Here is a 12,768-nt window from a genome sequence, read left to right as displayed (position 1 = left end):
ACAATATACATTTTTAAAGATGGGCTGAAAACAGAGAAGAGCTATTATCTATTGCTGCATAGCACATTACTCCCAAACTTAGCTGCTTAGAGAATAACATTTTTTATCTCACAGTTTTTGTGGGTCATAAATGCGTACATGGCCTAAATGGGTGTCTCGCCTTCAGAGTCTCCATAGAGGCTACAGTCAAGGTGTCAGCTTGGCCCACAGGCAGCATCTCGAAGTTCACCTGGGGCAGGATATGCCTCCAAGTTCACTCAGAGGCTATTGGCAGGACTCAGTTCCTCACAGGCTGTTGGACCGAGGGTCCCGGTTCCTCACTGGCTGTTGGCCAGAGCCCACCCTCAGTCCGTTTCCCACCTTCCCAGCTTGACAACTTGCTTCATCAAAGCCTGCAAGCCAAGGAGGCAAGAGAAAGGGAGAGTGCCCGCAAGCGATAGAGGCTGCTAGAAAGACGGAAGTCACGGTCTTTTTTAACCTAATCGTGGAAGTGACATCCCATCACTTTTGCTGTATTCTCTTCATACGAATGAACTCATTAGGTCCAGACCACACACAGAGGAGGGCATTACACAAGGGTGTGGACACCAGGAGGGGCGTACCATTGGGGGATCCGTTTTAAGGCTGCCCGCCACAAGAGGTTTTCACCACCACCCTCAACATATAATAAACTACAAGTCCATGGCAAGCTAAAAGAATGCCTTTAAATGTTGTCTTTGTCATAAAATTGAATCACTTCCCAAAACCATCCATAGAAAGGCTATACAACATTAAGTATCAAAGTGTCAAATCTAATTTAAAAAATAAACTAGGAGAGAAAAGCAAGTATTGTTTTACAAAAATGTATATAATCCTTTTATTCCCACAGGCTTGTCTCTTTTTCTTGTTTTTCTCCAGTTCTCTAGAATGGCCAGAATATTTCTCCTTCCGTCAAAATGAATTGTCTTATTTCATCATTTATATAAATATCAGTATTGGACACTCGCAAATGAGAAAAGTCTCACTTGAGGAAAGATTAGTTCCACTTAAATTTCCATTCATGTGTTTGCCAGATTTGAATCCTACTGTAGTTTCTTAAGCAACCAACAGAAATGTACTCTTTGCTGATGCTAAAACCTACCCACACCTGGCTTCAAGTAGAAGAAATGTTACCCAGCTGTGTTGTGTAAATTGCTTAATAAATAACACTTACATGTTATTTCTTACATGGTTTTACTTTTTCTGAAAACAGTCTGTGGTTAATAACATGTAATAACACTTATATATTATTTCTTACACGGTTTTAATTTTTCTGAAAACAGTCTGTGGTTAAAGGACTGACAAAAAAATATCCGTCTGGTAAAACAAACAAGCACTACAGATGTGAAAACGACCATGTGCAGCATAACCCGGGCTCACGCTGGCATGGCAGGTCATTTCTTTTGCTGGCCCCAATGAGCTTCCTCTCTGCAGTTATAGATGAGGAATGGCAAAGAACCCAGTGCAGCCCTAGAGAGACGTGTGTGGAGGTCGCCAGTGAGCTGGGGAGGAGCACCAACAGGTTCTTCAAGCCTCCCTGTGTGAACGTGTTCCGGTGCGGCGGCTGCTGCAATGAAGAGAGCCTCATTTGTATGAACACAAGCACCTCGTACGTTTCCAAACAGGTATGAGGACATCAGCAAGTACGCCCTCTCCAAAGCCCTGATGATGGTGTTGACAGCTACAACTAAGCTTGTTGCCAAGCACTATGCTAAATACTTTACGTCTTGTCTCATTTATTCCCTGAAATCAGCTAAAAGGGTATCTTACTATCCTCCTTTCTAGATGAAGACACTGAGGCTCAAAGAAGTAACTTATGGCAGAGCTGGGATTCAAACCCAGGTCTGTGAGACTCCAGAGCCTGAATGCTTATCAGTTACTGTCTCTCTGATGCTATCATGTCAAGAATCAGAAAGGCATATGGAAGTTACTAGAACAGATGTTAAAAGGAATGAAGACAGCTGCACTGTCTTGTGTATTTGTTAGGTTCTATGTTGTTCAAATGGAGTGACTGAGAAGAGTAATTTCTGAAAAAATTACTAAAGGATGAGAAAATTAATAAAGGATGTGGGCTGAGTTAGGGGAAGTAGGAAGGGCTGGTGCAGCACCCAGAGCTAGCAAAAAAGGGGGAGCTGTTCCCAGCTTTGGACTGAAGATGCAAGGAAATGGAGCAGTTATGGGACCCAGAGATAAAGTGGAAAGGGGGCTGCTGGACTGGCTGGAGGAGTGGCGGCCACTGCCAACCCTTAGCCTGGCAAGGAGTCGGGGGTAGGGGTGGGAGAGGCAAGAGGAACTAGAGACGCATTCCATGGAGGTCGGTGTCCTGGGACACAGACTTCAGTGGGGAAGGAAGGAGAGAGGATGGCATCTTTGGAGGGGCAAATGGAGAATATCTAGCACAGAAGACCTTTGAATTCTGCAGTCCTCATGAAAAAAAGAATTCTCCCCTCTCCATCTTATACAATCCCTTTTGCTCCATAGATAAGTTTTTCTTTTTATCACTACCACAGTGTTATTATGTAACTATGTAATACATGTTGCTTAGGAGAAAAACAATAACAAGTTTAGGAAAACATATTAAAAAGCTACAAGTGAAACTACATTCTTTTTGATTCTATGTTACAAATTCCTCATGCATGTTGATACATTCATTGAACTGTCATATTTGCTTATACAATCTATTCTTCTGTATACATATGTATACAACATGTATACAGTAGTGGTACCATGAAATTACATATGCACCAAATATGTCCATGTTAGGTAATTATCTTAATTGGATGGAAAAAATAGAATGTTGATTTGTTTGGTAATAAGTTAACTTATCCTTAATTTTGTTCTTCCTACCCCCTAAAATATCCCTTAAACTATAGAATTTCTTTTTCTAAATCCTTTTAGAGACTCTTGGGACTTGTAAAAATTCTGACCTCTTCTATTTGATAATCAGGTCCAAAAAATAGCATAAGTATGGCTAAGTATCAACAGTCAATAGAAACAAAGCTTGCATAACATAAGAGGCTTTAGTTCATGACAGTGTTATTCCCTAGAGCATAGCTGAAAAATTTCGCAAGAAGATGTAGTTTATGCAAAGTAAACACTCTAAAAACACTCTCTTACTTAGATTCATGGAAGTCCCATTACATATTAAAAGGTCAGAATAAACACAATTTTAATGGATTGTTTCTACTTAATAGAGAGTTGAGTACTTTATTTTGACTGCTATCCTCAACAAATGATTAATTTTAAAGAATGTACTTAAGTATAAGTGTACAACAGATTTTATTTCCAAATATGCATATTTGAACATTTTAGTAGTGGGTTTTCTTTAAAAAAACAACAACAACAAAAAACCTACCTCTCATTCCAAAGTTATGGACTATTTGATGAAATACCTCTTAGAAACAAAGTGAATAAATGAATACTTTCATTTAAGTAAGGGCTGTATGGGATGGTGATTGACTGGAAAGAACATTAAAAATCAGGTTCAAATTCATCCATACATCATAGAACCACTGCAGAAACAAAGTAATTGACATTTCTCTTAAGTTCTACTTGCCAGGATCCCATCTTGCTTCTTCTGGTCATAGCAATTTCATTCCAAAATGTAATAAGGCATATTCTTAAGAGGATCACCTCTGGCTCTAGAGTAGACTGCCTGGGCTCAAACCAGGAGGCAGGTTTATAACTTGCTATAGGATAATTTTTTTTAAAAAAACACCCTATAATGTTGTTATGAGGTGTAAATGAATTAATATAATATGCTTACAACAGGGCCAGGCATATAGAAACACAGAAAGAAGGATATTCATGTTACCTATAATTAAGTGGTTGGGCATGATGAGCTTGTATCAGTCAGTTATTACTATGCAGTGCTGCATAATAAACACCCTAAAACTCACGGCCTTCAAACAACAAAGACTTATTCTTACTCATGTATCTGCGGTTCAGTTGGTTTAGTGTGGTTTCAGTTGGGCTCCACTCCAAGCTGCAGGTTGCATCCAGGTCTGTTCCCTTTGTCTCTTATCCCTTGGACCAGCAAGCCTGCCAGGTCATGCTCTTCTCATGGTTACTGCACACACATGAGAAAACAAGCCCCACAAAGCACCCACAGTTCAAATGTGTAGTTGTGTCATGTCTGCTAACATCGTGTTGATCAAAGCAAGTCACATGGCCAAGTCCAAAGTCAAGGAATAGGAAACTATATTCCTTGAACAGAGATGGTATGAGAAGGCATAAGTAAATTGTTTTGAACAATATTCTAGTCACCATGGTCTCAAATAAACTTCAAAGCTATAATTTCAGTTAGTCCTTATTATTTATACTCTAAAGCAGGAGCAGGGACTGACAGTGACATTTTTTTTTTTTTTAGGTTGGAAATTTTCTTTTAGTAACTGTTAAGTTAGTGATTTAATTTCTTTGACAGATGTAGAAATGAGGCATTTCACTCATTCCTTGATAAATTTTGATAAGTTGTTTTTTTAAGTCATTTAATCTAAATGTTTATCAGTGTTATGTTATTAACAATGCATTATTATTATTATTTAATGTCTATAGTATCTGTGATGATGGTATTCTTTTTTTTTATTAGTTTCAGGTGCACGAGACAAAGCAAAACTTAGATGTTTATCATTTATATCCCTCACCATGACAGTGCCATTTTACAAGGGTACCAGTGACACAGAAAATTTAAAAGATTTGACCAAGCTTAAATACTTGGTAAAGTTGCCTAAGTCCCCAGTTTCCTCACTTCCAGCCCAGCATTCTTTCCACCATGCCAGCCTTTATCCTTATTAGTTCTGGTCTTAATGGACAACTTTGCTAAAGTCATTGCCATAAAAGACAAAGGCGAAAATGCAGACTATAGAAATAATTATTTAAAAATATATATATGTATTATGGTTATCTTTCTCTAGCTCTTTGAGATATCGGTGCCTTTGACATCAGTACCTGAATTAGTGCCTGTCAAAGTTGCCAACCATACAGGTTGTAAGTGCTTGTCAACGGCTCCCCATCATCCATACTCCATTATCAGAAGATCCATCCAGGTCCCAGAAGAAGATCGGTAAGCATTACTTCTCCTCGGTTATACTTGTTCTTGCCTTTGCCAAAGCTGTGTGTGGGAGATACTTAATTAATTACAGAGTCATCACTATCTCTTCAAGTTCTCCACCTTTTAGCTTCTAACCCAGATCTACTGGTAGTAACTATTTGGCAAATATATTTTGTATTAGGTGTTAGATGTATATTGCAGTGGAACCAAAAAGCTCAGTGGTTATGAACTAACTCAACATGTCCACTTACGGACATCTTTGTTCATAATACACACAGTTGTAAAACTTAGTTCCAGCCTCAAATTTGTCACATGTTCCCTCATTCCAGAGCAAGCATTAAATAAAACTCATTTTAGGCTGTTTATACATTTCAGTCCCAAAATTCGGGAAAAAAATAAAAAGGTTCCTAGAGGCATTGGGGAGTGGCAAAACTATCTGCATCTGAGTTTGGCGATTTTCTAATCCTTCTTCTTAAGATCACCAAATGGGAAATTCTTACTTTAAATTAAAATGACTTACAATTAATTTGACTTTGAAATTTTCTTGAGAGTATTTTATGATTCTTCATGACACAAATTATGATACCCTAAAGTGTTCTGAAATCAAAGGTAAGAATCACTGATTTGGGGGAAAAAAGATTGAGAAACAAATAGAGGGCAAATTACAAATACTGAATGAAAATATGAAGTAACTAAGTTGGAAACTTAGATCTTGCAAAGGTAAAGCAGTAAAGGCTTGTGTGAGTGACAAGTGAAGGAGTCAGCTGCTGGTTATGTTAGTTAACACTGAACCAAGGAAACACTTCTACCTCTCTCAAGCAGAGAAGAAAGCTCATATATCAGGGACATTTATCCTCAAGATGTTCCTGCTGTGTTGACCAATGTCTTTATCTCCATTTTAAAGAAGATAAATTCTTAGGTGCTATGTTAGAACAATATTTACTTTTGGTAGATAAGTTCTGTTGATAGTGAATTTGCATTGTTTCAACACCAGTCTTCTTTAAAAGATGATAATTTTCCAAAATTACAGTTTAATTTCCAAACATTTCTAAATAGAATATTTGTAATTACAGAATTACTATCTAATAACGTGCATTTCAGGAATATGAATTAAGCTCCTTAAAAATTTTAAACATTCTACACTTAAAAATTTATTCAACATTTTAAAAAAATGTTTGAAATGTATGATTGCCTTTCGAAGAGTTTAAATGTGGTTTGTTTTTTTCTTTTCCTAGCTGTTCACATTCCAAGAAACTCTGTCCCATTGACATGCTATGGGATAGCAACAAATGTAAATGTGTTTTACAGGAGGAGAATCCACTCGCTGGAATGGAAGGTAATGAGCAGCATGAAATAATAATAGTAATAATGCAAATAACAACAATAGAAACTAACATTTATTAAGTTCTTACTATGACCAGACAATGTTGTAAGCCTTTTATATGTATAAACTCATTATATCCTCACACTAATTCTATAATATACTGTTATTATCCCTCTTTCCTACAATTAAAAAATGGACACACCAAGATGTCTGGTAATTTTCTCAAGGTCACACAACTACGAATGATCGAAGCAGTCAGATTCCAAAACACTCTGTACTATAATTATACAGTAAGTCTACCAATGCATCATCTACTTTCTAAAAGAAAAGCCCAAAGCGATTGGAGCATCCTGAAACATTGAATTTGAAAGGGGATGGTAACCTATAATGAAAGCCACTTCAGAACTAAACACTTAGTCAACCATGTTTTACTAATTCATTTGTATAAAAATCTCACCAGAACATAAAGTAATTTTGGACTTGTTGGTTTCTTTAACTGTGTCATGTGAAAACGTGCCAATAATTTCAAAAGGGGGCAGGAGATATGACAAAAGTTTTTATGAAACTAGGGCTAAGTAAAAGCAAAACATGGCTGCTGGGCTAAGGGGAGTTGGGAACCATATGAGACAGGTGGTCATCACTGCCCATAACTCATAATGCTATGATTTTGAGTGATGGACATTTGGCTGAAAATGAATGCCTTTTTTTGTTTATTTCCCAGATAATTTGACATGATTCTACTGAAAAAAAAAGTCAAGGAATCGTGCAATTTGAACCTTGCTTGTTTTAAACTATGATCTACAAGCAAGACTAGTAAGGATTAAACTCTAAGGAATCAGTGCCTAGAAACAATTAGTAACATCCTACTTCCTGTATTTCTGTCTCTCAGCTTCCTTCTAAATGTTTTCCTGGAAGCTCAACACCGGGTTTAAGAGAAACTTAAAGTCAATGTAGTTGAAATGCCCGTGCAGATCTTGAATGTCATCTACATCCTTCAAGTGTTCAGCTATCCGCTTGCAGAATGTACATCAGTCATGGAGAAACTCGCCACCCACCGACATAGCCCGGTTACTCTGGCCACACTCTTGGTGCTAGTAAACTATGTTGAACCTAAATCTCTCTCTCTCCAGAACAGGACTATCCAGTGGAATTACAGTGAGAGTCACATATGTAACTTACATTGTATAGTCCTCACATTAAAAAGGTCAAAAGAAAACAAGTGAAATGAATTTTCATATATTTTATTTAATCCAACATATCAAAAATAGTATCATTTTAACATGCAATCGTGTTATAAAACTTCTCAATGAGATATTCTCATTTTTGTGTGCAAAGTCTTTGAAATCCAGTGTATATTTTATATTTACAGCACGTCTCAATTTGGACTTGCCATTTTGTGCTCTATATGACTAGTAGCTACCATGTTGGACAGCCCAGCTCTAGAGCATCAACTCATTAGTTCAGGTTTTACCCTACGGAGTCATGTAAAATATAATTCTTTGTCCATGTGCTTCATTTTTTAATAGTGTTAGAAGGTTATTGTGGGAGGCAATACACATAGAGCTTAAAGGCTGTTCTAGTTGAGGTTTCCCTGCTACACAGCTTCTGAAAGAGATTGGTACTCAGGAGGCTCGCATGTAGGCACAATGCATTAAAATGTGAGATGGAGTCAGGACCAGGTAGAGGGAGAAGTTGAACCGCAGTGCAGTTGCTAAGAGATGTCAGCCAATCCTATGGGGAGCTGAAGCTGGGAGAGCCCTTGGGGGTTGTCTCAAATTGAAACCAAGGGGCTGGGGCCTCTGGACTGGTCATTGGATATGGGCTGCCTCGGGGAGGGAACGTCATGTAACCTTGGGTGAGGTGGTCTCTTTCTACTGAAGGTAATTCCTGGGGAGGGACTCAGCCAGTGCACATGAGTGCTGAGGGTAGAAAGAGTAGTGGGGAAAGAGAGAAGTGCGCTGAGCAGGGGGGAAATGAGTGCTCAGGAGCGGAAGTACAAGAACATAGCATATGGGGTGCTGGAAGGAGTTCAGCATGGCGGGGCTGTAACGGGAGGGGGCTGCATAGATATGAAAGAGGAAGCTGGAGAGGTTCACAGGGAAGTTAGTGAACCTTGTCCCAGAGCTTCGATGCGATGCTAAGGGCAAAGGGAAACCACTCAACTGGTTCAAGCGGGACAGTGACAGCACCTTTTAGAATTTCAATGAAATCAACCCAACGGCAGCATACAAAAGGGTGGGTTGGTCCCCCAGGGAAGGAAAGGAGGTGGGGAACCTTCTGGGAAGTTGTAGCAATGATGGAAGTGAGAGGCACAGGGTAGTCTGGATCACAATCACTTCTAATTTTCATCTCCCATAATTCAATGTGGGCCAAGTTCACGGTCATCTTTCCAGTGTCCCCATCAAACTAATATCATATACTGAGCTTACTGTTCACTAACTACCTTTTTCACACATGTGGCTGTTAAGCCAACTGCCTTTTTTACAATGATCTCTTTCCTGAATGAGCACATTTGGGTTAGTGAATCCAAGTCCAACTTAATTTTATCTTGTTAGATTCAGGTCATTGCTCTAAACTGTTACAATACCAAAATAAAAGGGCGGGATGGGGGGCAGTTCCTGATTCTGTAATTTAAATTCATCAAGATATCCACAACTGCAAAAATTTACTTAGAAAAATTCCATCATTTTATTGATAAAAATGATAAATGGAACAAGGCTGGGAACAGAGTACACTGGCATCCCATCATCAACTTGCCCAGGACTGACATCAATATGTAATAGTTCAGGGTATCACCCTTAGCTATAGTTGCTGCTTCACTCAGTTGTCCTACAACCAGTCTCTGTTACTTTGAACTTGGCTAGAAGGATTGAGGCCAGCCTCTGCCAACTAGCTTGCTGAAGTTCAGCAAACACCCAGTGGGCTGTGTTTCCCTAAACCACCTGGCCAAGAATGGAGTTGGTCTCTGCCTGAAGTGTTCTGAATGAGTCTCTACTGCCACCTTGTGATCCTTGCAAATCTTTTCAGTGCTTCTTCACTGTCTTTTAACAATGTATTCTTGTCTTGCCCCAAAGGGACATCTGCCTCACTGGCATATGGCTTACAAAGCTCACCTTTTTTCTCCTCACACAATTCAGAATGGAGTCTCCCTGGATCTAGCCTTCCAACACCCATTCCCATTCAACATCATCCCTCAAAGATCATCAGCCACAGAGCAGTTAAAACTATGAGATTGGATGACACGAGGTTGCCATTTTGATATATCATTAACAGTCAGATATTGGCAAGAACATATGGTTTAACTGAATGTTCAATGTCTTGGAATGCTGGGTGGGATTCTTCAGAGTCTCTGTACATCATCTAGCTTCAGGACCCTTTAATTATACCAAATAAGCTAAAAAAAGTTTATCAAGTGTCTATTTTATGCCAGAATGATGACACCTGGTCCCTATATCCTTCAGGATTTTTAAATTCATGGACAAGACAAAGAAATAAACAGTCAAATGTAAGTAGTGTCAGAAAGCACAGGATAGAAATAGCACAAGGCCAGGGCTCTAGGCTAAACTTGCAGAATTTGGGAAAGATATGGGGGAGGGAGGATAACTACTAGCAGAAGGAAGGAAGTACATGGCGAAAGGCATGGGTCTGAGACAGCCGGGCATATCAGGGGAACAAAAAGTACTATACTTCAGTATGGAAGCAACATAGGATATGAGAGAGACAGAGAGACAGAGAGAAAAGAGGAGAGGAGTCTGGGAGGTGAGTAGGGTTCTGTTCATGGAGGGTCTTGTATGTCCTAGTGGGAAAATTGGCTTTTATTGTGAAAGAAAGGGGAATCTTTTAAGGTACTTAAAGTAGTAGAGTGATGTGATTAGATTTGCATTTGATAAACTTGTGGAGAATGGACTAAAGGGGTAAAACTTGTGTTGGCAGAGTGACAGCCATCGACACAAAAAATACAAAGTACTGACTGAATTGAGGCAGTGGCAGTGGTGATGGGAAAAAAGTACAAATTCAGGGCGGCAGAAAGGGGTGGACATGGTGATTAGGCTCAGTATGGCAGGTGAGTACAGAGTGATGGCGCCATTCCTTAAATCAGGCAAACTCGAGAGAAGCAGGTTTGGGGAAGAAACTAAACACGTAATTTGCTATAAAACCGTCAATAATGCTAAAGTGACATAGTCAAGTTCTTCCAAAGTTTCTCTCTCTTCCATTTTTTGCAATGAATTTCAACTTGAGGATCAGAATTGGACATGGAGTCATCCAATTGTTTTGTACACATTCTAAAATAAAGATCTGTCAGCTATGTGTGTAAAAAACTTCTCAGGTCCTCCTGTCTCAGGTGAAAGTATCTTCCAGCAGATCTGGAATCCAAATTTGTTATCACTGTTGTATCTTTTATATCAGTGTTATGATGTGCGGTGAGGAGTACATCACTGATTCTACCCACATCTGGAAGGTCTGAGGTATTTTTCTACAGTGCCGATATTTCTGTTCCTCTCTCCATTTAGTCTTCACCTAAAAACTGGAAAGGACTAGACTCACAATCCTTAGACAGCCTATATTTTATTACTAATACTTGGTTGTGAAAATTTGCATTTTAATAAGTCACCAACCTAAAAATCTCTGAAAAATCTTACTAGGAATATTCAGCTTCTAACATTTTTATCACAAACTGAGGAGAACTTACAAATTCTCTCTTTGTATTGTGAAATTAGAGGTGAGTTTCCTTCACCCTGTGCAAAGATTAGGCGAAAATCTACAGGAAAGATTTTGTAAATTCAAGTTATTCTGGAATGATGTAAAGTATACATCCACTTTGGAGATCATGTTATTCATGCTACAGCTATTCGACTGACACTTTTCTTGTACTGTTTAGACCACTCTCACCTCCAGGAACTGACTGTCTGTGGGCCACACATGAAGTTTGATGAAGACCAGTGTGAGTGTGTCTGTAAAACATCCTGTCCCGGCAATCTCATTCAGCACCCAGAAAACTGCAGCTGCATTGAGTGCACAGAGAGTCTGGAGAGCTGCTGCCAGAAGCACAAGATATTTCACCCAGACACCTGCAGGTGAGTGGCTTTTTTGCTTTCACCTTAATGTGACTCATTGACATGTAATGTAAATGCTATTTTGATTCAGTGGGATTCCTTATTAAGCCATTTTTTTTCAGTGCCCAAGCCTCTTTTTGATAGTGAAACAGAGGTGTGGCAGCTAAGGTAGAAGCAAGAGTATCCAGAGTGATGATTAATTGAGAAGACAAGAAAATCCTGCCTCCTATTGTTGGCTTATGGACCTCAAGCAGAAGCTAAATTGATGAGATTTAAACAATTATTTGTGGAGGGCTTTGGATCAGCAGTCTCTTTGATTTAATCTCTCTCTCTCTCTCTCTCTCTCTCTCTCTCTCTCTCTCTCTCTCTCTCTCAATATATGTCCATATATGTTTGTTTGGTTGTTTTTTCTTTGAGGAAAGAGGTGTCACTGGATTTATATAGCAAGAAGTTTATTGATGAATAGAACAGTTAGAGGTTACTGAGTGCACTTTAATAGATTTTAAATCTATGTGGGATAACCATTCAGGATTTTATATTGACTTTTTAAATACATATCTGGAAAATTTACTTTGAAAACTTAATCAAATCAGAACAGAATTATTCCTTCGAATGCAGTCCTTGATTCTGAAGTTTCATGTTTATTTTCTTTTGCAACAGCTGTGAGGACAGATGCCCCTTTCACACCAGAACGTGTACAAATGCAAAACCAGCGTGTGCCAAGCATTGCCGCTTTCCTAAGGAAAAAAGGGCTTCTCATGGGCTCCACAGTCGAGAAAATCCTTGATTCAACTTTGTTCCCAAGTTTCCCATCCTTGTCATTTTAAACAGCATGCTGCTTTGCCAAGTTGCTGTCACTGTGTTTTTTTTCCAGGTGTTAGAAAAATCCATTTTACATACTACCGCAGTGAATCCAGACCAACCTTCCATTAAACGCCAGCTGAGGATTTCCTGGCTTGCTGACAGATGTCTTCTAACTGAAGATGCCTCTGTACACCAAGGAATGGAGAGGAGGGAGTCTTGTAACCCCTTGTATTTGTTTGGTGAATGAAAAAGTTTTGACCATCATGGAATGACAGGTGCCATGTGACTGATTACTCACAGCAGATGAGGCAATTCGCATAGCCTCAGAGTCCTTTGCTAATTGCAACTCTCTTGTGAATTATTCTGATTCTTTCTTATGCAGATTTTGATTTGTATGATCAGCACTGATTTTTCTGATTACTGTCCAGCTTGTAGTTTTGAGTTTACTGAACTACTGTCTGTTGTTTCATATTTAAGTGTATTTAAAGAAAATAAACACCATTATTCAAGCCATTGAA

General features: G+C 38.9%; 1 protein-coding gene across 1 annotated transcript in view; it reads left to right on the top strand.

Annotated features, from left to right (window-relative positions):
- The window catches only part of VEGFD (vascular endothelial growth factor D), a 34,337-nt gene extending 21,569 nt beyond the window's left edge, over positions 1-12,768 (top strand). Inside the window, exons 3-7 of the mRNA XM_019746284.3 lie at positions 1,453-1,643; positions 4,932-5,080; positions 6,304-6,404; positions 11,272-11,467; positions 12,107-12,768. Of these exons, the coding sequence (XP_019601843.2) occupies positions 1,453-1,643; positions 4,932-5,080; positions 6,304-6,404; positions 11,272-11,467; positions 12,107-12,233 (764 nt within the window). The 3' untranslated portion in view covers positions 12,234-12,768. The remainder of the gene's footprint in view (positions 1-1,452; positions 1,644-4,931; positions 5,081-6,303; positions 6,405-11,271; positions 11,468-12,106) is intronic.

This window comes from Rhinolophus sinicus, chromosome 18 (assembly GCF_057876585.1).
Source record: "Rhinolophus sinicus isolate RSI-liver-muscle chromosome 18, RSI-T2T, whole genome shotgun sequence".
NCBI lineage: Eukaryota > Metazoa > Chordata > Mammalia > Chiroptera > Rhinolophidae > Rhinolophus > Rhinolophus sinicus.
Note: the sequence above shows the minus strand (reverse complement) of the source record. Positions and strands in the feature narration are given on the sequence as shown.